Source organism: Eucyclogobius newberryi, unplaced genomic scaffold, assembly GCF_026437365.1.
Source record: "Eucyclogobius newberryi isolate DKJ021-1_F unplaced genomic scaffold, fEucNew1.0.hap1 SCAF_11, whole genome shotgun sequence".
NCBI classification, from domain to species: Eukaryota; Metazoa; Chordata; class Actinopteri; order Gobiiformes; family Gobiidae; genus Eucyclogobius; species Eucyclogobius newberryi.
This window is the reverse complement of record NW_027315735.1, coordinates 22,266,079-22,292,920: the sequence shown is the minus strand read 5'-3', so window position 1 is coordinate 22,292,920 and position 26,842 is coordinate 22,266,079. Positions and strand designations below refer to the sequence as shown.

The window sequence follows — 26,842 nt, the reverse complement described above, 5'->3', positions numbered from 1 at the left end:
GTTTCCTGCACAGCGACAGCGCCACGCCCGGTCCGGTGTAAGAACCACACACACAAAAGACAGTTCACCGCAACACAATGAGATAAACTGTGATCTAATGTAAAATAAATACATGCACTATAAATATTCCAGTTGAGTACAAAGTGTATCGACAAGGTTTAGTTTCATGAAGTTTCATGAACGCGCTGTGCCCAGTCCTGGCCTCGGGGGCGCGCACGTCACGACTCAGGGAGCAGCAGCCGGGGCAGATCCAGCCTTCAAGAACCGGGTGAGCAGGATTACTTTTGTTTTGTGCAACTATTGCGTTTATTATCCACTCAAAAATGCCGAATTGCCCTTAAAAGTGTGACGCAGTCCATGCAGCGTCTGCGTTTTGGCTCATTCTGCGGGTTCTGTCACTTTTACGCACAGTTGCTACGTGGCTAACAGTTAGCCTTGAGGAGAATGTCAACAAGACATCATCAGCGTGTTAGGGGGAAGAAGAAGAAGCGCAACCCTTTGCTCTGTGCATCATTGTCTTATATTTATGCTTTAATAAACGCATGCAGTTCAGGGTTGACCCAAAACTACGGCGGTGAGACGAGTAATTTGGTGCAAGCACTTGTTTGGAGTAGCACTTTTCTGATCACGAATGACACAAGCTCGTACCTGTCCGTGCCAGTCTGCGCATGTGCAGTGTCCAATGTCCAAACCGTGACTCGTCCTGTTGTTGATAAAGCTGCGCGATTCTGGGGAGGACATGTGATTCTGGGAAGAGTTCTGGGGAGGACATGTGATTCTGGGGAGAACATGTGATTCTGGGGAGAACATGTGATTCTGGGGAGAACATGTGATTCTGGGGAGGACATGTGATTCTGGGGAGAACATGTGATTCTGGGGAGAACATGTGATTCTGGGGAGAACATGTGATTCTGGGGAGGACATGTGATTCTGGGGAGAACATGTGATTGCGCTTTATGTTTAAAAAAGTAGTTTATAGTGCACATTGTAAACAACTCCTGGAGCATGAACATGTGAGGGAACATTCAAACATGAACTGATAAACATTGTTTTCGCTGTCGCCCTCAGAGGCAACTGTTGTTGTGATTTTGGGGTGTTACAAAAATAAATTGAATTGAAGAAACTAATACAAGAATCACAATTTCCGAACATGTTGGTAGAGAGCTAAACTGCAGCCACAACAATTATTTTCTATACAGTAATAATAAAGAAGGGATATTTTGTTCTTTGCAGATGACATTTTATCATCTAAATTATTGCCTTTGCAATTTGATAAGTGTCAAATCAAATTGTGATTTTGATTTGATATATATTGTGCTGCCTTATTTATCTCTATTGTGATTTTCTCGTGTTAATGTAAGATTGGGATCGGTTTGTTTATAATCTTATGTTGTTGAACTGGATACAGTATCTGTACAAATACAGATATGCAAAATTAGAACAATGGGTATATTGTCTGATTAAAACTAGAAAAAAACAGAAAGGTCTTGTGTAATCTTCCAAACATAAAAGTATAAAGTGATATTTCTGCACTTTTGGTGTCAATTGTATAGTTCATTCACGTTCTGTCTGATACTTGAACCTCAACCTAGAGTTTTCTTTAATAATGCATGTTGATTTTCCCTCTTTTTTTAGGTTGTTTTAACCCTGGTCTGCCACCTGCCCCTCAGGCCTTCACCACAGGGCCTCACCCGGGCGGAAGCTGTCAGAATGACTGGAAAGAGCTTATTGCTCAAGGTAATCCTGTTGGGAGATGGAGGAGTAGGGAAATCCTCCTTAATGAATCGGTACGTAATAGACCGTTTTGACTCGCAGTCCTTTCACACAATTGGGGTAGAGTTTCTAAACCGTGACCTGGAGGTGGATGGGCGCCTGGTGACTCTGCAGATCTGGGACACTGCGGGACAGGAGCGCTTCAAATCCCTGCGCACCCCTTTCTACCGAGGTGCTGACTGTTGCCTGCTCACATTTGCTGTCAATGATTTGCAGAGCTTCCAAAACCTGGGTGGTTGGAAAAAAGAGTTTATGTACTATTCAGATGTGAAAGACCCCGAGCACTTCCCCTTTGTGGTGCTCGGTAACAAAGTGGACATGGATCAACGAGAGGTGGGTGCGGAGGAGGCCCGGGCCTGGTGTGAGGAGAACGGCTGCTGCCCTTACTTTGAGACCAGTGCGAAAGACGACACTAACGTCACTGCTGCCTTTGAGGCGGCGGTCCGAGAGGTGCTGGCGGCAGAAGACCACCTTGACCATACTCTGCTCAGTAGCACTATAGATCTCCACGGTAATCGAAAAACACCACGCACATCTTGCTGCTGATTGGTCGTTTTAAACCTTGGCTGAAGCCTTCTAATGGCAGTGAAAGTCGAGGTTAGTTTTATGGTACATGTGCATCAGGTACAAGGGTTCTTGAGATAATATGGATAAGGTACATATCCGATCTGAGAAGGGCTTTGTCAATATTCCAGACAAGTTTTAAGTAAAACATTAAACGGTACGTTATGGCTGCTAATTTCTGGTTGTGAATTTCCCTTGTCAAACTTTGTTATTCAAGCAGGGAATTTTAAGTTTAATATAATAATGGAGTGTGTTTTCGTGGTCTACACTTACACGATTAAATACTAATTTGCTTTTGTTCAGCAAAGCAACAAATGGTCTAAAAGGGACTTGCCACGCAAAATCTTTTTGGTACAAAGTGGTTTGGTACAATGTACAAACTTGAAGGGATTTTTTTTCTTAAATCACTAATAATTTTTGCTGATATGCTGGTGTTATTGCTGCTCATTGTGTAACATGCACATATTAGAAACTGTAACTTAATAGTTTTCAATTTAAGATAATCCTTTCACTGGTCATTTTATTGCAATACTGTAGCAATAATTATATATGGCAGACAAAGTATTACTTGGCACGTTCGGGATAAGCAAGAGCTGTGCAGATCTGATTTGTGTCAATCGATGTTTGAAGTTTCCGGTTTAACCCTATTGGTTTACACGAGGCGGCTGGGCATTTTTTCCTACGCTCTCATTGGATACTTCAGCTCTAGACACTTTTCTAGATCAGGTGCAGCTAAACTCGAATGCGTCTAATGTTACTGACCCTGTTACAACAAACTCTGACATTGATTTTGAAGAAATGTGTCACATTAGCTGCCTGTTAAGCATGTGCCCTGCTGTCTACAGCCACACTGATTTGTGTACTACATAAAATACATTTTATGTAAAACATGCAATACATGAAATGATGCTCTTATTGCTTACCTTGATTTTTGTAATGAATGTGAGCCTTCCTTCCTCGTTTTACCTCACGTCATAAGGCGCTGGTACAGCTAGCAGCCCGGTGTAAATGCTCTCTTTTTTCTCACACTTATTGTGCTTTATATCTTAACATGATGGTCCATTTTGCAGTATTTAAAATGTTTGTGTTGTTGACTTGTGTTGTTATGTTAATAGTTTTGTTTGTGTCTATATGGTTCACAGCCCATCAATATTCAGCCAGTCTCCAATATCCACCACTGTTGTCATTGTCATTGAGAGCGGACAAAATAAGCACAAGACAAATTAGTCAATCTGAAATTATAATTTAAAGTTACACAATATTACCACTAGATGCCACCAAAGCCACACACCATATTATTAACAGACCTCTGGAGTATATTAAGGATATTTCCAAATATCCTCTGGTGGAATGAGAGTGGACCGTTTGCCTGAAGATCGCTTACCAATGTTTTTTTCCCCTTAAATTATGGTCACAATGTTTTGTAATTATTCTCCACAAACATGTAGTCTGAACCTTATCTGTGTTGTGTGCAAGAGTCATTTGCTCTTTTATTCTAGTTTTATGGGGAAAGTTTCGGTACTTGTTTTGGGTTTCTTTGTAAAACCTTATGAATTAATTTTTCCATTCGGATAAAAATGTTTAATTTTTTCTTTTCTCATTTGTAATTCATGCTGCAGCCTTAGTTAGCATTGAAAGATTGTATAATGTATGTGGGCCTGTAAACAACTGGTCCAAGCATATTGTTCAAAGGGCATTCATTTTTTATATATTAATTTGTTTTAATGAACTTGAGCTGGTGAGTATGAGGTTGTGTGAGACCTGGTTTCTGGATTCACTTTTCTTTGCACTATGGATGTTGAGACTGTGGACAATGTTGTGCCTCTGTGGCAACAAGGTACAGTTTGCCCAGTGCTTGGCAACAAATAAAACTTGCAGCATAATATTGAATTTGTATTTTTGTCCAGATTAAAAGGTGGTTTAAAATAGATAGTGCATCTTAATTTAATTGTAAGAAATTATCACAGTAAGCAGATTTTTATGTTTGTGTGGAGCAAAATGTGAGTTTAAAAAAAGCCCTTTGTGCACAGCATTTTTATTTTCTCTATTAAATAAGGTATGTTTATACTACAAAAGAACATTACTTATTAACTACAACCATATCATTGTACACCATTGCAACACAAACTAGCAAAAGGAATAAGTAAATCCTCAATAAAAGTAACACTACAAAAGCACACGATTTAAAGTTAAACTATACTGGTTAATCCAAGCTAATGTGCTGCAGGAGGCATATCAGAGATCAGCTGTGTCTGCATAAGGGGAGCAGAGCGCCCCCTCTCGGTCTCTTTGCAGCTTGCCATACAGGTCACAACCTTTCCTCTCTTCTCTCAGCAGCCGCCTGAGCTTCAGCAGGTAAACTTTGCTCAAAGCCAGCTGCAGAGAACTGTGCACCTGTTCACAAAACAAAAGACATGACAAACTACCAAACAGAATCACTGTCCTTATTTAACAGCAAATGAGTCACACACGACATTGACACAAAAACATTTTATACGTTTAAGGCAAAACATGTTATAACAATTTAAAAAGAGCCAGCTGGCCCCGACAAATCCACCACTTCAGCTGGGTAAAGCTTGCACCATAAAGACAAAAAAAAAAAGGCAGCTTAAGTATTAAACATAGGTAGTAAGTTAAGGCATTAAGGGAGCTTTTACAAACATTTAAGTGTTATACAATAACTACCTAATCTCCCTAAAAACAACTAAAAGATGTTTAGTAATGCAACATCAAGGGAGTTGCACTGCAACAATAAGATTAAGATCAAACACAGCACCTAGTGCTTTTACAATTTCACGATCTTGTGAAACAATGAGACCTTTCTAGATCAATGTAACTTTAAAACCGTATGCCCTTTCCAAAAATAAACCGGCGCAAAAAAGCATCCAACATTCCTTCAGTTGTCAATTCAGAACTTGTGAATTATTCAAGGGGTTGGGGTCAGGCAGCAGTGGCTGTGTGGCTGCTGCCTTGGCCTTTAGACAGTCTTTGTCCCGGTGCCTCGGCCTCCCCCTTGACTCAAGATATGACCCTTGGCAGAGCCTCGTACTGCAGGTGGTCCCTACAGCGACCCCTCAGTGCCTCACTTTAAAGCAGCAGTGACTCTATTGTTGAGGCTTTTCTCTGGCCCGTGGGAACGATGCAGAGGTCAGCACACAGCTGCATATTCATGGTCTGCCTCGAAGACAACCAGATGTGAAGGCGTCATGGTAACGTGTAATGTGGATTATTTTCTGTCGCATAATCAAACATGCACATCATGGTTAGTTTACAAAGTTAACAATGCACAGATAGAAGTTATTTCAGACTAAGGCGTTTTGAGTTGCACACATAGAAAACAATTGAGGCAATGTTATACAATGTTTGATAAAGAAAATAAAACAGGATTTTGATTTGAAAAACTACAATGACATTTTTTGTAAAGATATATATATATAATAAAAAAAGACTTTACGGAAGCAAACGCCCAAAGTTCCCTTAGATTTTCAGAGTTGGTGATGCTTGAAGGAGTGGGAGAAGCTGGACAGGCTAACACCGTGACCCTATGCCCTTTCTGCCCAAAAAACGCAGAACAGCAAAGTTATAAGTGGTAGATGCAGTGTAGGTCAGCTATAGGGGAAGAAACAACAAGAGTGTCAGAAGTGTTGAAAGTGCAACAATGTTAAACTTTTGACTTCTAAATTCCATCAGTTGTTCTGGTAATTGAGTAACATGCAGAAGTCAAACTGTGTAATATGAAATAGAAATATGTTGAATTTATTTATTGCCCTTTCTGTTGTAGATTTGAATATGTAAATTCTGTTTAAAGTCATTTTTTAACTACAAGCAAGCATTGAATCAATTTAATCAAACGCACAGTCCTGGCCAAAAGAAACATGTGACTGGCAGTGAACGTGAGAACTTTGTTTCAGCACTTAATGTTTATGCACGCTGAGAAAACTGAGCATTTTCCAGAGGCCTGAGATGCCTTACTTCCTACACGTCAATCGTCACTGGATCACATGAGCCACATGAAATATTACTGTTGTTTGAACTCATGAAAAATGTCTTCTCACCAGAGCCAGGAGCGTGATTCCGGCACCACCAAAGGCCGCAATGTAGAGGTCATAGGTGATCCGGTACTGAGGGGAGAACAATGTCAGTAATTGAATAACTGCTTGCACTGCATTTACAAGGTTACCTCTCTGGTCTTGCAAATAGACGATAAGGTCATGCCACATGCTTTTCCTGGCACTGCATTCCACGGCAGCAAACCTGTGACAAATACAAATACGAGTAACATTAGAAGACCTCACGACTTTACCAGCACGTCAAAGCGGGCCGCTGCATTACCATACTGCCTGGCGTCGACACAGAGCTGGTTGATACTGGCAGGGGTTTCTGTGAGGACGTCAATGGTGTGACAGGTGGCGTCCATGTTGTAGAAGAAGTACACGGGCAGAGCAGAGAAGGCAAACACCAGCAGCCACAGCACCGCGAGCACGTACGTCATCACAATGAACTGTGCAGGAGAGACGGGTGCAATGTAAGCGCTCGTGTTCCACAATTATATGGTGACTCCTTGCTCTCTGGGGACAGCCAGCATATTCGTGACTTACAAGCGCTTCAGTGTGCAACAAAAGATTAGTACTACACTACAGTCGTTTTTTTTTACCGTGTATGCTGTCAACAGCTGTAATTCTTTTCTACTAAAATTTGGAATAATGTATTTAGGTCTCAAAACTCCTGCCATGAACATAATGGATGGATATCTATGGAACATACTTTTGGCCGCCGGGAAGAAGGCAATAACAAAAAAGTGGATGACCCAAGCTGCCCCGACGGTTAAGGATGCAACCTAGTTCACTTTCTGCTAACCCTTATCCTTTACATATTTTGAATTCGCTATGTCCTACTCAGCCCTACCCCCCTTTTTTATTTTTATTTTTTCCCCCTTATTTTTATTAATTATTATTTTTTTCTATTATTTGTTTTATTTGCTTCTATTATTTATTATTCTAATATAAGCATGAGAGAAAATGTATGTGTGTATGCATAAGTGAACTTAAATTTGTACATCTATGTATGTATACATATTTTTTTTCCTCTCATTATTTAATTTTCTTCCAAGTCTTTAAATAGGTCATTTTGTGTTATGTAAATTTGTGTTGCCGTGTGTTTCAAAAACAATAAATGGTAAAAAAATCTGTTCAAAAACTAGTCACTTTAAGCAATTTGATCCTACATTAAACCTTGTGGCTGTCTTAAGTTTTGTCCAATCAAAGAGGTAGTTTAATTCCTTAGCTGTAAATATATAAACAAGTCTGAAGTCCAGTTCTAAAATGTCCACTTTGACTGTCCCACTATGGCGAGCTCACCGTGGTGCTCAGGCAGCGGCCACACATGGTGGTCCTGAACTCTCCGAAGGTTTGCTTAGCAGCGCTGGTGGTGTAGAAGCCCTCGGCCAGCAGCACGATGCAGTAGAGGAAGAAGAAGGAGGCCAAACCGTAGATGACATACTGGAAATATTCAATGCTGCAAGAAAAAAGTATAGACCAAATGTTTGGACTTTTGTAGCTTTCCACATCTACCAGAGTTTAGACTGGTTTATAATCTATCCCTGACGTGAGCAGATGGTTGCACTGAACACATTAAATATCAGCGAGTTATTTTGGCGTGTAAACTTTCAAAGGCATTTCATAATTTAGTAAGCAGCAATTACAACACATCTGTCTGGCGTGGTGTCAATGCATCTCATTTCAAGCTATTCATTTTTTTCGTGATAATCTGTGACCAATAGTAGCAGACAATTGGCAGTAAAATTGATTGTTGAATTTAACATTCCATTATGCCGGCTTTACCTTTTGGAGAATTTAATAACCAATTCAACCCAAAATAAACATATTGACTGTATATTTTTGAATTTACATTTGCCTTTTGTATTATTCATTCAATAATTATATGTTTTTTTTTTTCTTTTTCAAAACCTGGCCTCTTATATATATATACATACATACATGCAGATATGAAAATTGAATATATGCACATCAAAAACTGGAAGGTGACTGGAAAGACACACGCCTCGTCTTGTTTCTTGCATTACTCACACATATGCAAGTGTTATGTAGTCCTGAATGTTTCGAGCAAAGTACGTTTCGATGAGTCTCTCCGTCTCTGTGAGCGCCTGGTGTCCGCAGCCACAGAACAGCGCGATACCAGAGAAGCACAAGAGCGTGGCAACCAGGGAGCAGTACGGCACTCCACCCAGACAGCGCATGCAACAGTCATAGCAGCCTGTCAATCAGAAGACAAACGTAAGCCGAGTCACAACATGTTATCCTCTGATGTTCCAAATATGTAAGCACAAACAACAGCATTGATTTCACACACGCATTAAAACAAACTGTCGGCCCATTACACCAGTGGAAGGAATTTAGACCTGCATGGGGAAGTACCTTGATACTTTCTACTGTTGTTACTACTCTTATTCAGTTCAGTTCAGTTTATTTTTGTAACACACAAAATCACACCGGCAGTTTCCTTGTTGGGCGACTACTACCCACACCCCAAAGTTGAGTTGACACCTTGCACAATTAATATAGCTGTAAAACAATATTAAAGACATACTAAAATGTCATAATCAGCGGGAAGGTATTACAATTTTTAGACAAACTTTTTAAATGTAATTATATTCATGACTTGAAATGCATGCTGGGGTCAGCTGCTACCTCTGGTTCATTTGCTGCAGATTAGCGCTCTCCAATAATAGTGGTGCAGTGGTTTGAATACAAGCCGAGGCCTAAAGGGTCGTGCCTATACAGACTCAGCTAGGACCGCGAGTCCATTCAGTGACCCGTCTGCAGCATGTGAGAAAAAGGGGGAGGATTGAAGTAGAGACAAAGTCCAAGAGACAGAGAGGCTGCCTTTGTGACTGCTAGAGACAACCCCTTTTGTCCAAGCAGCATCACGGGGCTACAAGGGCCAGCTATGTTTCTCAAACAAAAGCCCCGGCCACAACTCGGCTCTACGCGGACCCAGTTGTTGATACTTCCTTATGTAGAGACACAGGAATAGGAACATGATCCTTACAGGGAAAGGCAACTGTATAAATCAACAATGGGACAATTACAGAGAAACCACAGAGAAATGGAACAGGCAGAGGGTGGATGGTACCAGCTGTGCCCACACATGATGGTAGGAGGGGCAAATACATCATCAGATTATCATGGAACACACACACATCCCTCACACTGTTGTAACGCTGTATTTTAGATTGATAGTAACAGTATTCTTTAACTGAGTGAAACTTTCTGTTAACAAGTCTAGTAATTGACAACATTTTATATAGACAAAAATCCAACATTTGAAAATTTGTGATTCTCGCACCATCTTTTGAAAATACCATATTTTGTGTATTATCTAAGGTTTTGTCCATTTAAAATCAACTTAAAATGATTTCAAATGTTATGTCCGGATGATGCCTCTCACGTTTTTCCTCTTACTTGAGTACTTTATTGGACCACAGCGTGATTTTGAAGAAACGTTACTCTTATTTGGGTCATTTTTGTTGGATACTCTACCCACCTCTGAATAATGGCTACATAATTGAAAATCGTCACTTACTGATAAGATGTAAAACACATGATGGATTAAGAACTCAAAAGTACTTGAAAGTGTTATTATTATTATTAGTGTCTACACCTTGTTTCTTAAAGTTAGAAAGAGCACACTGTCCTTTTAAACGCCTGACCAAAGATGGCACATCTCTGGAGCACCTGGGGGCCTCACTGAAGAAGCATCTGACAGCGACCAGGGCGGAGGAATACAGAAACACACACCATATCTAGGTCCATTTCAGCTCTTTAAAATGAAGAGGGATTGTGAAGCGGCCTAACTGCGACCTGAAAGTAGTCCTGCCATCCCAAGCATGAAATAAATCTTAAACTATCAGTGGCGCATCAGCAGCGAAAACCCATTATAACTTTTTGGCCTTTCGCACAAGCTTTCATATCAGTGTGCAACGACACGAGGGAAATTGCAGATTTAAAGAATAAGCGGGTTTGAATGTAAGTTAAAGAGCGAATCAAGTGAGAGAGCGACTTACCCATGTCTGCAGCCGGTGCGTGAGGACGTCGCTGCGGCCACTGGTCTCCCCGCAGCTGCTCCGCTGATGATATGTGCAACTGGTTCTCGGCCCCCGTATATCAATCTCAACTCGCTTTCTGTTCCCCCCAACAATGGACAGGCCCCACGATGGCTGCAAGTGCCATCTTAAAGAAACAATGTGGCTTTTCAATGAACTGCGCGCGGGGAATAATGAGGAGGTCAAGGTTCTTCAGGCGCAGAGACGTTTCGCCGGGGTCATTGTTGTCAGCAGCACATGGCAGAAGTGCAAATTGCTAACGCGGAGGATTCTGTGATTCAATTAGGCTAATTAGTCTTGAGCTTGAATTCCCACTACTAATTTATAAGGTCATGCGACTGTTGAGTGTCTCAAATTCTCTGATATGATTTAATTCTAATCATATTTTGGCCTAATTTGTTCTTAGAATTTTCAATCTGGATATTTTTAATCGAAGATGGCACTTGGATCAACTTTTCCTGACTATGTTGGTGAGGTTTTTTCTGAACACGTATGATATGCTCTGTCTTGTCTTGAAATACGCTTTGTTTTTTTGTTGTTTTTCACTTTGTGCCTTTCAAACTGTATTTACAATTGCACTTAGACTTGGAGCATTAGTACTTCATGTGCGTCCGTTTTGTGAATTGTCATCAGACGAATCTTGTTTCAGGGAATATTCTGTTCAAACATCTAAAGTTAAATAATAAATGAATTGATTAATTGATAATGCTTTTTTAATCCAGGCTTCCTAAGTGTACGTAGTCTCAGCTTTATTTTATGTAAGAACTGCTTAAATAACTAAATCTCACAAATCATAAACTGGCATGTTCGATATGTCACGCTCCGATGCAAAAATATTCAGAATCTTAATTGTGTGTTGTGTGGAGCCACGTTTCTTCATGAGGCTCAGCTCTGTCCAGTAGGGGGCAGACTTTAACCTATTTCCACATGATAAAAGTCACACTGGAATCACCCGGGACTCCAGAGCACTTTAAGTACTTGTGGACAGTGAAACAGGCAATGAAATGCTCAAGCAACCTAATGTTGTAACACAATTAACGGTTAATTAATGGTAATATTATTCTATTATGTCTTCTTAACGCAAATTAACACTTTATGTGATTTTAAGTCTTGCCGCTTCACAGCCATCTTTTGCAAATCCCCATAATTATTGTGTCCTATTTGAACAAAACACATTAATAGTATATAGTTGTCATCAATTTTCATTCTAGTTTTTTCTTTTCTTACAACTGCACCTAAGGTTAGGTTTAGCACTTGACTAACAATGTGCACTATTATGGACTGAAATGTGACTTTACTTAAAATGACCATTTTCAGATTATCCGTACGTTGGTTGTGATCCAAGTCCAATCCTTAATTGCCAGTGCAGTTTGTCATCCATTTTTGTGATGCCTTTTTTCCTGCAGCCAGAAGTATGTTCCAAAGATATCCATTTATTGTATCCATGGCAGAGGTTTTGAGACCCGAACACATAGTTCTGAAGTTGAGTGGGTGATGGTGATGTCAAAAACAGTCTGCAGGGATTTGTTCATTTCTGTCCAATATTTTTGTGCAACAAGACAGTCCCAGAACACATGGTTTTCCTCCTGGCAACCACGACCTCTCCAACATTCAGCCTTTCTCTGTGTATAATGAGCACAGTGACACGGTGGGTCACATTCTTCCAGACATGCGACTCTGTGGTCCTCCATTGTGAAGTACATTATTGGTACACCTGGTGTTCCAGCGGTCTCCCACCCAAGTACCAACCAGGCCCTGTCCTGCTTAGCTGAGGAGCTGAGGATATCGGGCATTGGCGATCCTTAGTTGCAAATACTTTTATATATGTCTTGTTTTTCCGAGCCAAAAGATTCCTTCAATATATCAAAGCTTTTCACTTGGTTCTCTTTTACAAGCGCCTCCCTTTTTCTATTGTAACCGCGAATTGTTTGACTTCAATTGTATCAGATAATATATACCTAGAGAGATTGCCTTTTGTGTGGCTCTCTTTGAACACGTATTGTTATTTCAATACAACTTTCTGTCTGAAAACAGGGAACAGACAGGTCAGTTTTAATGGCAGCAATCAGTGGTAGAATGATCGAATCTCGGGTATGGGATGGTAAAGTGCCCACATGTTTCATCATTGTTGTGGACGCCACTGGTTTTGGAATTTGTCTTGAGTGACTTTTTCAGCACCAGTGGCATTAAACCTCTTTGTGTGACTAAATACCAGCCTCTCCATAACTCAAAGCCTGAAATCTGAGAATGACACCAATCAAGTCAAGCAGACAAATACCACGGCCAATCAGGTCAGAGAAATTAAGCACTTAAAGTAATGTCAAGATTAACTTGCTGTAAAATGTTTATGCACCAAGAATTCATGCTACACTTTGTAGATGGGGAAACAACATCCACACAAAGACTAAACTGGTTTGGGAATGATGTGTTGTATACACCTGATCATACAAGATATAGTCTTGAAAATCATAAATTACTGACATTTTTAAATTAATGTAATTTCACAAATTCTCAATTTAAAAACATTAAAACTTTGCTGAATCATCTCAATTTAACTTGACTTGTAAGTCAGACTCATCTGAGATAACACAAGTATAGTAGAAGTGTTATCGTAGCAATTTGAGATCAGACATATTACAGTTTGATGCCTCTTTTTGTTAAAAAATATACATATATACTACAGAAACAGAGACAATGGTATTTGCACATTGTGTAGAACATTTACACTGGCAGGAAGTTGATCAAATGCAAGCACACAAAGTTATTTACAGAATTCTTTCTTGGCATGATTCAAAGTGGATACTAGACACAAGCCGTACTTTTCGAGCTGTACAGCGCTCCTGAATAAAAGCCGCACACGCCAAATTTACGAAGAAAATAGAAATGATACATATTCGGTCTGCACCTGACAAAGGTGCCCGCGTTGTAATATGAGATATTTACACAGATACTACACGGTAGGGATGCATCTTTTGAACCAAGGGTCTCGCGGCGCAACCACTTCTACAGTGTGTCAATCGCTTGAGCTTCCTGCTAGAGCGCCCCCTGGTGGCTGTTAGCCAGTAAAATCTATCAATTAGACGCACTGTTGTAAAGTGTGGGAAAAAGTAGTGGCTTGAAATCTAAAAGTACGGTACTTCCTCTATTCATCTGAGTAAAATGTATCTAGAAGTTTCAGTGGTATGTCGTTCTCATTTTTGTTTTTTCTCTTTGTTTCCTTCTGGGAACGTTTCTTCCGTCTATGTAAGAGAACAGTTCCAACAAACAGGCTTATCGATATAACCACCATGCCCAAGCCTGCAAATAAGATGACATACATTTGATTAGGAGAGTCTCCTGTTCCTGGGTCGACAGGGCACCCTATGCTCTCTGATGTGGTGGGAGAGGGAGGCCAGGGAGGTTCTATAGGTTCACAGTCCAAGTGGCAGGTCTCCAGGCTGTCGTTAACAAAAAGATTAACCCAAACTGCAGTGTGAAGCGGAGATGGCTCCCCCCTGTCGCTGACGACAACAAAAATGTTATGCATTCCTATGTCTGGCCCAAGAAGACGCTGTGTCAAGGTGATGTTTCCTGTCTTTGAGTCCACTTTAAATGGTCTGCTTTGGTTTATAACAGTGTATCTCAGCTCTGAGTTCAGCCCTGTGTCCTGATCAACAGCATAGACCTGTGTGATGGTAGTGCCGGCTGTCGTATCCGGTGAGACAGTTAGACATGTTAAATTACTCACTGGAAGGATTACTTTTGGCTGGTTGTCATTAATGTCTTCTATATAAACTGTAACCCTTACACTGGAGGTCAAACGAATTGGGCTACCATTATCAGATGCCTTCACCCAAAATTCAAAGCGGTCTTGCACCTCTCGATCTAAGCTGCTTGTAATGTGCAGAGTTTTTCTGGAGTTTGGTATCACAAAAGGTCCACTGCTATTTGTGACATACAGCACTACTTTTCCATTCTCGCCTTCATCTGCATCCGTCACCTCGATGGCCCCCACTGGAGCCAGCACAGGAGCATTTTCGGGAACAAAAAAGATAAAGTGGGGCATTACAAAAATGGGTGCATTATCGTTTTGGTCTACAACTCTAATGTGCACTGTGGCTCTTGTTTCCAGAGGAGGAGAGCCACTGTCTTGTGCAGTAACGCTAATGGTGTGGATTCTTTGCTCTTCTCTGTCCAGAGAAACGGACACAAACAGTTGACCCGTGTTGCGGTCAATGTTAAAATTCCTGTTTGTATTGTCTCCCAGTCTGTAGGTAACTCTGCTGTTGTCCCCACTGTCCGCATCAGAAGCAGTGACCTGTAGCAGTGCACCCGGCTGGTTGTTTTCCGCCACATCTAGCTCATAAAAAGTTACAGGGAAAAGTGGAGGGTTATCGTTGACATCAGTCACTACAACCCTGATAACACGGCCTGAGATAGTGATCACAGATCCCTGATCAAATCTCTGCACAAGGATAGAAATGTGATGTTCTTTCATCTCTTCATAGTCTAATGGCTTTGAATTTGAGAGCAGGTATTTTCCACTTTGATGACTCAATGTGAAAGGCACTTCACCCACAATGTTAAGAGATGAGCCTCTGTCACCCTCAAGCTCCAACACTGCTAGTGTAGTAGGGGGCTCATTCTCTGCTACCACAAGTGTCTGGTTCTCATGTCGTGCTATGAAGCCAATCTTTATTGTAGGCTCTTCTTTGGCCCTGGGGAGCACAGATACTGTTACCTGAGTGTCAGCTGGGGAGCAATGGGGACCACTGGCCAACACTTTTAAAACCAGCTTCTCAAAGATGTCAGAATGAAGGTCCTGTGTCAGAATGATGGATCCAGTCAGGCTGTCCAGACTGAAGAGCACTCTCGCCCGCTCTGACACCTTGGGACTGAAGTCGTAAGTAATAACAGCATTTGTACCAAAATCTGGGTCAGTGGCTTTGACCTGGGCCACCGCAGTGTTCTTTAGGGAGTCTCCAGAAATGGTGACACTCTGACGACTGTCAGGACTGAAGCTGGGACAGTTGTCATTGATATCTGTCACTGTTATTCTTAATGCTACAACTGCTGTTAAAGATGGTGACCCCATGTCTTTGGCCACCAGTGATATGTTGTACTCGTCCTGGGTCTCTCTGTCCAATGGTGCCTTTACAACTAGCTTTACACTCCATCCTCCATCATCAGCTGTCACTTTGAAAATGCCATCAGACTCCTCTATATAGTAGTGAATGCTTCCATTGCTGCCAATATCACTGTCCTGGGCCAGGTCATCCAGTAAGAATTCAGCCCCAATGCTTACATCCTCAGACAAGCTCAGATGTATTTCTGTATTTTCAAAATGAGGCGCATTGTCATTGATGTCCTCAATGATGACAGAAAACTGCACAAGATCTTCAGTGGCCCCCACAATGGCAGTGCAGGGAATAATGCACCCGTCAGCTCTTGTCTCCTTGGGGCACAGCTCCTCTCGATCCATCCTTCTCTCTGTGGTGTACAAACTCCCTGTGTTACTGTCCAACCATAGATAATCCTGAGTCAGGAGCCGGTATGGAGACGGAAAGTGGGGCCTTAGGGTCCCGACCAGAACCCCGGGCCCCTGCTCCTCGGGCACAGAGAAGCGAACTGCACACATGAAACTAAGACGGGCCACAATCAGCAGACACTGATGAGAAAGAAAACAAAATGTGAACATTGTATTCAGTTAGTTCAAACACACTACTATAAGTTATAAGTGTGAGACACCACTCTCTTGCTACACTTAAATGTAACATTTCTCTAACATGGAAAGCTCATTCATAATTTCTGCACACAAACCTGTAGTATTGGAGTGTGGCTCATATTGGCAGCTGTCCCGTAGCCTCACATGTTACCTGAGTTCCCTGAATGCTACTGAGTGTAGAGCGGAGGGAACGAGCTGAACATGGACAGAACTCCTCCTCCTGCAGTTACCTTGTGTGTGACTGACACCTGAGATGACAGATGTCGTGCAGGATTACCTACAGTGAAATACAATCCAGCCCAAGGCACGTTATTGTGGTTTCACCACATTGTGATGCACCGGAATATTATGATAAGCCTGAGTTTTATTCTCTGTAAACGTTTCTATTGAACAGGCCTTTGACCAGGGTGTGCCCCTCAGCTCAAAAGCACAGATAGCTTCTTACAATTTCTGGACCAATCTTTTTTATTTTTTTGTCTCATTTGTTTTTAGATGTCTTTAACAAATACAACATTTTATAGTATAGTGTTGTAATGTCTTACAAATATTACTAGAGACTAGAAAAGACTAGAAATGTCCTACATATATTATTTTTGTATTTTATTATAAAATATATATAAATAAAATATAAATTATAAAATAATCTTATAATAATCATTTTAACAGTGGCCTCATGGGTTGCTCCACAGTGGCCTCTGCTGTTAGCCCAGAGTATTGCCCAATTTAGTCTATGCATATTATTTACATTTTATAAACCTTATTTTGGGCTCTATAGCTGTACTCTGCCTCCAATAAGTCAGTTAGAGCCACAACAACGTTTAATGTCATTAATATTATTATTATTAGGCCCAATGTGTATGATTTATTCTACCATTGTGCAGTTTGCAGTCTTCTGAACCGATAGTGTTGGGCTTGTAACATCATTTAAGTGCGCACCTTTTGTTTGAGGAGAAAGGGTGGAAACTGTTCAGCCTATAGCAGGATTTGGATTACGTAACAGTGATTTCCAGACTCTTTGAGTTGTTTCTCTCAAATTTTCCAGTGACCCGTTTGAACGGTGACCAAACGCGCGTCGTGATTGGTCGGCATGTGTCCTGTGGCCGGGCCTGAGGATAAACGTGCGCGTGTGCTCGTCTCTTCTCACTCTAAGTCAGAGAACTCAAATTGACTGTAGTGCTCCTTTTTAGTTCTGCCATCATGACCTCAGACTTGACTACGGGTGAGACCTCTTAAAAATACTTTTTGTCCAATTTGCATAGGTTATATGAACATTTATCTTACAGCCAATTATAGTAAGTTATTGCTGTACTTTATTTCAATATATTTTTTCCTTAGGCTACTTCGTATAATAAACTGTTTCATCTAAATGATTGTTTGTTGCACATACAGTTCTCAAGTATTTTCCGCTTTACTTGACTTTTTGAAATGATTTCCTTTTAGATGAGTTTTGTAAAGCATGATTCTTTCTGGTGTTTGTTACAGAGCTGGAGCTGGAGCTGGGCGACTTGCTGCAGGAGTTCCAGGATGTGGTGGAGGAGCTCAAAGCCCCCTCTCATGACAGAGCGGACTCTTATCAGTATGTTCTGCAGGAGGCCAAGTGCCGGACAGGGCAGTGTGATGACAGCGGCGTGGAAGACTATGACAGCAGTAATTTCTCTTATTCTTGGATCACTGTATTACGTAGAAGGGCTACAACAGGCATCATTTGCGTTTTGGGTTTGTGCAAAAGCGAATGGGTGTTGGTTGAGCTCCTTTAACAGCACAAAAGGCAGCTTGACATTTTTCCAAATTGCATGAATTCTGTGCTTTATAAGAAACTAATATCTGAATGCTTGTAAAAATGACTATTCAACCAAGATGGATTACAAGGATAGTACTATGGTTACTATATTTTTGTAGCTCCCATTTGTTAAATATGTATAGGCTTTGTTAGATAAAAGGAAAAAAGTTTTCCATGCTCCCATGTGTGGTTATTACTCAGAGTGGTTGAGCCAGAGGTGCGTTTAAAATAAGTCACTTGGGACACACTAACACTGAACCATCATTTAGCTTTAATTTTTTATGAATGTTAATTACACACACTGCGCCCTTTGTTTCAGCTTGTTGATCATTTACAGAAAGTGTCCTTGGTGGGTGTAGTTTGTTTATTATTGTCTCTTCCTCAGGCTGCGAGGCATCTTTGAGAAACAGTCTGAACAACAGTGAGGAGGAGCTGCACACAGCAGGCATAATGCAGGCACCCAAAGGTATGAGAGCTCCTATCTCCAGCTCCATCCATAGCCATGTTCTACAGCAATCAGTATTGCTGCTCTGATCACTATCACAGCACACACATCTCTTTACCTCGGAACCGGGAGCTCTTTTGTTTTTGCACAACAAAGCCGATGGCCCCGTCAGTGTGAAGCCGCTTCTTTCTCAAACAGGAATCTTTTGTGCTGTCATAAATACAGCAGCTCATGTGTATGAAAAGATGCAAAAAAATGCTTGGAAAAACAAAGAGTTATTAACATTACCTGTAAATACCATGTTTATTACCACATTCATTTTTAATTTAAATTAAAATCTTTATAATGTGTTGCATAATACATGTCCTCTCCTCTTTCTTGAGCACATGGACTTTGCTTATGTATTTCTGTGACTGTTAGATTTTCCAAAGGATAATATGCCACAAAAACGTAGATCCACAAAAATGTTTGTATTTTCCATAAGGATTTTCCTATTTCTCTTTTCTTCCCTTTTCAGCCAAGCTGGGAGACACAAGGGAGCTGGAGAGCTTTATCGACATGTTGGACCGAGAGCTTGCTGGTACATTTTAATGGAATTATCCTCCCTATCACTCAATCATCCCCTTATTCGTCCTGCACAGCTGACAAGGCAGAGCCTACAGTGTGTAATCCTGGCACTGACTCTGACGGAGAGCATTTGTTTAACACTTTAAAACCACACGCAGACCTGTAGCCAGCTCACTTCTCCTGTAGTGCCCTCCTCCATTTATCGCTAAGAACCTCTTGTGTGTAAAGGCCATGTCTGGGCCTCAGGTGGGCTATCTACGCAGCCCTTACTGATAATAGCACACTTGACTAAATAAGCGCCATCATCCCGCTATCTGCACTAAACCACTGACGTTAAGGTCCCCAACACTCCACAAAAGTAGAACATTGTCTGACTGTTTGTATGGCAGAGCTTCTTCCAGCTTCCTGACACTGTGTTCTTTTCTTTTTTGCAGAAATGTAGAACGCACTTACAAGCGCAACTGCTTTTGCTTCTCTACTGCTCAAGAGGCTGACCTCATTGCATTTTGAAGAAACTAAAGACCCAGGATCACTCTACTTTCTGATCTGAAGAGTATCAAGCATTTTATCCCAAATGGCTTTTGATTTTGATCACTATTGTCTGCCCCGTGGGTTTGTGTATTTTTTTTTTCTTTTTACAAAGGTCCTCCATTCTATATATTTAAATATGTCAACATGTGTGAAGTTGTACAGTTCTTGTTTTTTGTGTAAATTATTAAATAAAAGAGAAAAAACATAAAATGATTATGTTTGATTATTATGTTTTTGGTCGTACAATTATTTTGAGATTCCTTGTTATGTTTGGCCACTTTCCACAGTCATAAGACACTGTTGGAACATTCTGTTACACACTTCCTCATTCTTTAGCTTTGTCGCTTCGTTGTCTGCAGCTTTTGCTTCCTGCCACCTGTGGGTTTTTTAGAGTTTCACTTCTCAGTCACGCACTAGTTTTAGACTTTTATGACAATATGAGATTTTATTGTACATAGAATAAAACATCTGCAATTTTCTCTGTCTTGACATTGATTAACGGCAATACTTATATAATTTGCTTTTAATGTTTTCTGAAGAACTTAATTTAATTACTCATGGCCTATAGAAGTGATGCTGTGTAGGCTTTTTAACTCGAGCAATATCTAATGTAATGTTATTGATTACCTGCACTTGAAAACTTTTGCTTGTGTACAGTAACATTTATAGTCCAGTAATACGTGTGATTACAGTAACAGTAGTTTGACGTGTTAGCGGTATTTGTCTTGTCTCTGATTGTATAAGTTGTGGGTGTAAGTTTGTGAGCGGGTGAGGCAGGTGCTACTTCCGCACAAAGGTATTTACTCTCAGGCTCTGGCACTTTATTGACTTACTATGATTCAAACTTTAAAAATCCCTTGACAGTTTGTTGATTTGGCTCCTCATCTACTACACCCCCTGAATGATGCATTATAGAAAGATTGTGGTAGACCTGTTTTGGGGCTTTGATGTCACCGGTGGCAGCTGGGGGAGGGGAGAACGTTTAAGACATGGCCTGAGTCTGTTTATGTCCCATTAAAGGACACTTTGTTCAGGAAGGTGGGCCACGTTTTGAACCCCGGCCAAGTATTTATAGTGCCTCTGACAGGTCGGACCACTCATTGAACTAAGATGCAGTTAAGATAAATATGTTTACAATTTTGCTTATGATAAAAAATGTTGTCACAGAACAGCACATTTTTTAGGTTTATAATTTCACTTCCTGTTTGTAATTGATGACGTCACATTAGGAAATTACCCAGCAAACATTGGGCAAAAACTCATCTAATGTCACAATTTATTCCTTTGACAAATCAAAATATATCAGGGTGACCTTATTTTGTTGAATTAATGTTTAGAGAGACAAAAAAGTTGTTTCTTTGTGTAAATGATGCCCAAACGTTGACTGGAATGAGTGTACCCAGTGTGATGTCACTTCCTGTTTTTTTCTACAGATTTTTCAATGTTTTCTCCACCACTCGATTTGCGTAAAACTATAATTTATATGTACAATAGGTATAAATACACCAAATAAAGTCAAAATTAGAACATTGTAAAAAAGTAAAGTGTGAGTTGGGAGAGAATATGGAGGGAAAAGGCCTTTACTATAGGAACAATGCGCTGGTGTGGACAAAAATTGCAAGGATGACTGATTGAGGCCACAGCTGTTCACCAGAGTCACAAACAAACTTGGCTTTCAGAATGATGGAGCATCCCTCAAAACCAAGGGCACATCCTGTTTTTAGAAAGAGATCGAGGAAAGGACTAGACGTAGGTACACAAATGCTGGAGGTGAAGTTCTTTCTAGATTTTTTAACATGGAAATGTTTCAAGAACTCTTTGATTTGTCGTCATTTGCATGTCTCTAGATCAGATGTCCTTTCACTATAACACTCCAATCAGATAACTGACTGAACTGTTCGAAGTATAAGCCGTAGGAAGTCTTATCTGTTTTTCTTCTGCTTGTGAAATGCCCAAGCCATGATGAATTGAGTGAATATCTCTGGACAATCAATATGCAAATAACTCCAAGCTGGAAGGAATATTTTATTGTAATACTGTCAAATGAGACCATCTGAATTGAACCTCTCTTCCGCTTTTTTGGTGTGCCTGTCTCACTGCCGTCTCTTGTTGTAAAAGTACCTGTTTTGTGATACTTGACATGGCCAACCCAATTACCTGCGTCACCGCAGTACAGGAACAGTCAGAGGCACCTCATTATGCAGCATAATTCCTTTATTAGATTGCTCTTCGGTGGATCTGATGTAATATATCAGGCAGTCTTATGGGAACACCTCCCTGTTGTTTATCTGCTAATTACTATGAGGGAGGTGGTTTGATTGGCAGCCCGCTCAAGTGGGAGGCCAGCATGTCAGCCAGTCGCCGTGTTTAGATAACAGACAGAGTAAATGATGAATGAACCGCATTCATTAGCAGCTAAATTAAAATGAATTGATGTTATGATGAGACGCAGAATAGATATTAGAGATGAAGTCTTAATAAAGATCTCGCTGTACCCTGTGGCCTTCACCTATAGCCCCGAGCAGCTGGTAATAAATGTCACATAGACCTATATTTGCTGCACCAGAACTGGATTGTTTTAACCTGCTTCATAAAACAATGGAACTGTAATTGACAATAGCAGGAAGGAGATACTGGGTATTACAATCCAATAAAGAAATGAAGGCAAGACATGGGGGTGTTGGGGAATGGAGCAGAGCTGCATGCAAGGCACGCAGTCCTCTGTCATCTGCCTGATGAGTGAGCGAGCTACACGTATCCCACGAGAGCAAAGTGAGCTCACAGTGCCCCAGCAAACAATCAGGCGCACAGCCACTCCCCGAACACTTACATAACACACACACATAGGCTAAATCATATTCTGCCAACACACACAACTTTAGCACAACTGTTTACATCATTTTAACTATGATAAATCATGAGCTGTTTGGTCATAGATCAATATTGTGCCTGTCATCTGCAATGGCAACATTTGGAACCATAAATAAGTCCTGTCTATTACTGGTTGTTTATGATAGTACAGAAATATCTGGTGTAAAGATTTTTTAATCAACATTGCAAGCATAATTATAATCTGTTATCTGAAATAGATCAACAGTTTATTGCGGCTATTTGCAGATGATAATTGATTGCTGACGTCTTACATAAATAAACTGAAACTAAACTATAGATCACGTTCAAAATTATGTTTGAGACTAAAAAATAGCAGCATTTTAACTTTGCATCACATGAAATCTTTTTCCACAATTAGGGAAATGGGGATAATGGACTTCTTTCATATCCACATTTGAAACAAAACCATAATGACTCACTCGTTACTTCTGCATCTTTTAAAAAAATACAAGAAGTAAAAGTACTGCCACCACATTATTACTACATTTAACCGCACTTTATCCATGGGTTTTGGAGTGATGTAAAATTAGGACCGTTACCATATCAATTAAAAGCAAAAATATATCTTTTGAATTGAGAAATGTCTTCAAAATGTTGCCAATAATAAAGAAGCTGAAAGGAAGTGCAAAGTATCTCGTTATTATTCCCTGTCTGATCCAAGTAATGTCTTGGTTACTTCACCTGAATCTGTGTTATTCTGCTGAAAGATTATAGTACATTTTTTCTCATTTGAACCCATTAATCTTGTCTCTTATATAATTGGCCAGATACATTCTGTACTCTGCCGTTTCCTGTTTTGCTGAACAGCCCGTCAGACCTCATTGTATGCTACAGGAAACTGCCTTAATTCCTCCCTGAGACATTTTCACTCTTAAAGAATGTGTCTCTCGCCCCCTGACTTCAAATGAGCCGTTACATTAGACCTGACGATGGGGGATTTCTGCGCGACACTTCCGCGTTTCTCTTTCAGGTTCACAACATTTACTGCTAAATGACAAATGACTACAGAGCTGCTGTGCTGTAAATCTAATGAAGAATATCATGAGGAAGACGAATATCACGTTTAAGTATTTGCATAAGTATTTATTGGCTGAAGTGAAAAGGGAGAAGTATTTTGCACAGATTTAAAAACCATTGACTCATAAATGAAGCTGTCGACAGCCTCACCCACAACCAGCATTTCTGGTATATCAACTATTATCTAAATACACAAATGATGCTCAAAAAGAAAACCTAAAGCAAAATATTTTTCAATGTTATTTTGCTGATTTGACTGAAAGGACTTTCTTAAATGTCAGAATTAGCAGTCTAGATCAGTTAATCAGTGATAACGTTAATACAGCCCATATAATAGCCAATGGGTCAGTAAATGAAACGTGTTTATATATTCTTGGAAGGACAACACATCTCAGTTTGTATAAATTAACTCTGATTTCATTGTGCTACTGGTTTAAGAACATGCTGGATGTAAATCGTCTCTTTATGAAGTCTGAAGTAATTAAAAAAGAATATTGTGGCATTTCCAATACAACAGTACATGTATGAAGTCAGACAAAAATCCTCACCGTATCAACAGTAAAAATGTTTTGTGAAAGACACTTTTTTACTTTTAAATTTAAAAACAGACAATAAAACAGAACAACTAATGGAGTAAAACTATAGAACACACAATTCTCAAAAGGTGTAAAGAATCTGACTGATCTCATGCCACTGCTACCTTATGAATATTGTTAGCATAACCTTTCTTACATTATTATTATAACTTGTAATGGAGAACGGGGGAAGGTTCATTTAAGTTTAATGGGATTTATTTTATTGATGGTTTCCTGATATGTATATATACACTTTTTAACTGGATGTATGACTAATTGTATGTGCTTATGTCTACGTTTGAAATAAATAAATACATTTTTAAAAATGACTTTACTATAGGTACGGTATACGTCATTTGAGAGCCCACAACATTCAGATGCAAATTACCTCCTACAACTGTGGCCTTTAGAAAGTTTCCTTCAAGTGCGGTAATTACAGATTATTTTTATCACTTTGGAACATCATTTATGACTTTTATTTAATGTGTTCATGGTCAGGGTTAGGGTTGGGTTAGGGTTAGGGTTTGGATCATAGCACATTTTTAGGTTGTTTGTACGTGCAGGATGTGACAGGATGTGGCCTTGTATGTTTGTCACTGTATCATTTTGTGTAAAGCTTAATCGAGTTGGTCGTGTGTTTATAAAGGTATTTTAGTACAATACAACATAGTGGAGTAAAAAGGTTTGTGTTGTTTGTAAAGCTTAGTTTACATCTGTTTACACTGGAGGAGTGCAGGGGATCTCGAGGCAGATTATTCAAGTGCCTTAGAAAACAGAAGTGGATCAGATGTGCACTTGAGAGTGAAGAGACAGTGAGTCTTGGCATGTGTTACAGAGCTGTCTTTACCGTTGTGAACTGTCACTCAGAGACAAGCCTTAACACGTTTGAATGTGTCATAGAAATTTTCTGGAAGTCAGTTAAACCCCACAAAAAACACTAACGGTCTAGACTGGTTTCATGTTGCACTGTGTAATTGTGTATTAATTATTTTTACATCCCATGCTATTTTATGTACTATTAAATGGGCAAAACTTGGTAAAAAGAAGGATAGCATAATTCTCACTTTGGACAGGCACAATACAATGTCCAATACGAATCTAAATAACTGGCAATCTTGTAATTTTACGGTTTCTATTTCTGGTTTGCTGTGGTCAAAAGTGATTCAAGTCTGAATCTGGTCACTTGTATTGTTCAAACACGTCACAACTCAAATTTAATTGGTGGTAGGTTCTAGAAGGTCATTACATTATTGGGTGATTATTCAGTTTTTAAGATTAAGATTTCTTTATTGTCGTTGAATGAAGCAACAAACAATAAATTGACATTACATTTAGCAGCTTCCTCTGGTGGGCACAGATAAGATAAGATAAGATAATCCTTTATTGTCCACACATGGGGAAATTTCATTGTTGCAATGCAGGTAGATACAGAGGAAAAGGACAGATAACTTATAGGAAGTTTAAAAAGACATACAAACATAAAGATGCAGACAACATTGTGAAGCCAAGTCACTACATTAATGCTACTTTGTTTATTTATCTATTGAAAGGATTGTGTCGTGACAAGAACTATCCAGAAGAGAAATCCGCATTCATTTTGATGACTTTTTAATTGATATTAATCTGCAATATATAATTTGACCTGTCCCATCTTAACTTGAGATCTCATCCGAACCCCATCGAGTACATTACATTTGCTGTATAGACTAATTGTATTGTATCCCAGAAACAAAAGCGTTTCTTATAATTTCTTTCTAACAAAAACAACTCTGAAGATTTGCATTCAGCACCATTATGACGCTCCACGATTCTGAAAACAAACCCTATTCTTGCATCACATCAGCCAAACTATTCAGTGGAAAAGAAAATTATCTGTGCGCACAAGAAGTCAGGCGTTCACTCAAAAGCCATTGAGAATGCAATGTGTAGACCCATTTAGGTGAATAAAACTTAGCAAATAATCTTTTTGTCTGCTGAAATTGGAAACGCTCTTTTGTGGCTTCAGTGCACAAAACCAACATTGGAGAAAATGTCTGCATGGCGGTGCAAGAAATAAGTTTGAGTTTTCAGCACATCAAAGCGCCAGTGCTTTGTGTCGCTGGCTCTGATAGTGAGGAGTCAAGTCGAGCTCACTGTGCATTTGATGTGGAAGACCCGTTAGAAGCCTGGTTGTCTGGATTAGTTCTAAAAGATCAAATTGGTGTCTTTGGACGTCATTGTAATGTGATCTAAGTGATAAGACACTTTGGGGCCTTTCCTTTGGGAGTCTGAGGCAGGGAGAGAGTGAAAAGACCAAAGGTCCAGTGATGCAACCTCGCCCCTGCCACCGGTAACCCACATCACAGAGAGGCATTAGCAGACTGCCATCTCATGGTGAAGTCCACATGATGCAACAGTCAGATATGTGCCCGGCCCCAGCAGACTACTGCAAAATGGTTTTAAATACGTGGAATGAAGAACAGGGAAAACTGAGCCAAAACTTGAAGGGTGCAGACGCAATTGAGACATTTTGGGTTGTGCAATAATTACAGTATGCAAACAACAAATATTGCTGGAGACATATCGTCATTATTACAAAATCCTTATTTTTTCATTGGGGCGACACAATTTTCAGGGGTGAAAATGCAAATATTGCAATTGCGTTGTGTGTTAAAGTAGAATTATGTTCAGAGTGCACATTTTACCACTTCAAGAACATTTGAGGGAAGACTGAAATATGAACGGATAAACTGATCCCATTAAAAATTCAGAACATATATATAGAGATCAAAACTACCGGTACATCAAGAGTTTTCTATAATAATACTAATATATTTTGAAGAGATTCTATTATCTAAATGCAGTCTTTGCAATTTGATAATAATTGCTCCAA

At 39.9% G+C, this 26,842-nt stretch overlaps 5 protein-coding genes across 6 annotated transcripts in view; 2 read left to right on the top strand and 3 right to left on the bottom strand.

The window, feature by feature from the left end:
- cetn2 (centrin, EF-hand protein, 2) overlaps window positions 1-26,842 on the bottom strand; it is an 81,444-nt gene that overhangs the window by 25,821 nt on the left and 28,781 nt on the right. The gene's annotated exons all lie outside the window — the stretch shown is intronic.
- rab9b (RAB9B, member RAS oncogene family) lies at window positions 188-3,307 on the top strand. The gene is made up of 2 exons (XM_072438137.1): window positions 188-268; window positions 1,636-3,307. Exon 2 carries the CDS (start codon window positions 1,711-1,713, stop codon window positions 2,317-2,319), a length of 609 nt encoding a protein of 202 aa, XP_072294238.1. The 5' UTR covers window positions 188-268; window positions 1,636-1,710; the 3' UTR covers window positions 2,320-3,307.
- On the bottom strand, window positions 4,354-10,670 carry plp1a (proteolipid protein 1a). 2 transcript variants are annotated; one of them, XM_072438099.1, is made up of 7 exons: window positions 10,421-10,670; window positions 8,424-8,610; window positions 7,695-7,851; window positions 6,670-6,838; window positions 6,518-6,591; window positions 6,393-6,458; window positions 4,354-5,946 (listed from the first exon to the last, which is right to left on the bottom strand). In XM_072438099.1, the coding sequence occupies exons 1-7, from the start codon at window positions 10,422-10,424 to the stop codon at window positions 5,866-5,868; spliced, it is 738 nt and encodes a 245-aa protein (XP_072294200.1). In that variant the 5' UTR covers window positions 10,425-10,670; the 3' UTR covers window positions 4,354-5,865. The 2 variants fall into 2 exon arrangements, with proteins under 2 accessions (XP_072294200.1, XP_072294194.1); XM_072438093.1 differs by having other exon boundaries at window positions 4,354-4,731.
- pcdh20l (protocadherin 20-like) lies at window positions 13,470-16,317 on the bottom strand. Its single transcript, XM_072438082.1, has 2 exons — window positions 16,259-16,317; window positions 13,470-16,106 (listed from the first exon to the last, which is right to left on the bottom strand). The coding sequence occupies exons 1-2, from the start codon at window positions 16,280-16,282 to the stop codon at window positions 13,602-13,604; spliced, it is 2,529 nt and encodes an 842-aa protein (XP_072294183.1). The 5' UTR covers window positions 16,283-16,317; the 3' UTR covers window positions 13,470-13,601.
- Window positions 17,309-19,524, top strand: LOC140353530 (regulator of cell cycle RGCC). The gene is made up of 5 exons (XM_072438112.1): window positions 17,309-17,382; window positions 17,646-17,810; window positions 18,329-18,409; window positions 18,906-18,968; window positions 19,390-19,524. The coding sequence occupies exons 1-5, from the start codon at window positions 17,361-17,363 to the stop codon at window positions 19,395-19,397; spliced, it is 339 nt and encodes a 112-aa protein (XP_072294213.1). The 5' UTR covers window positions 17,309-17,360; the 3' UTR covers window positions 19,398-19,524.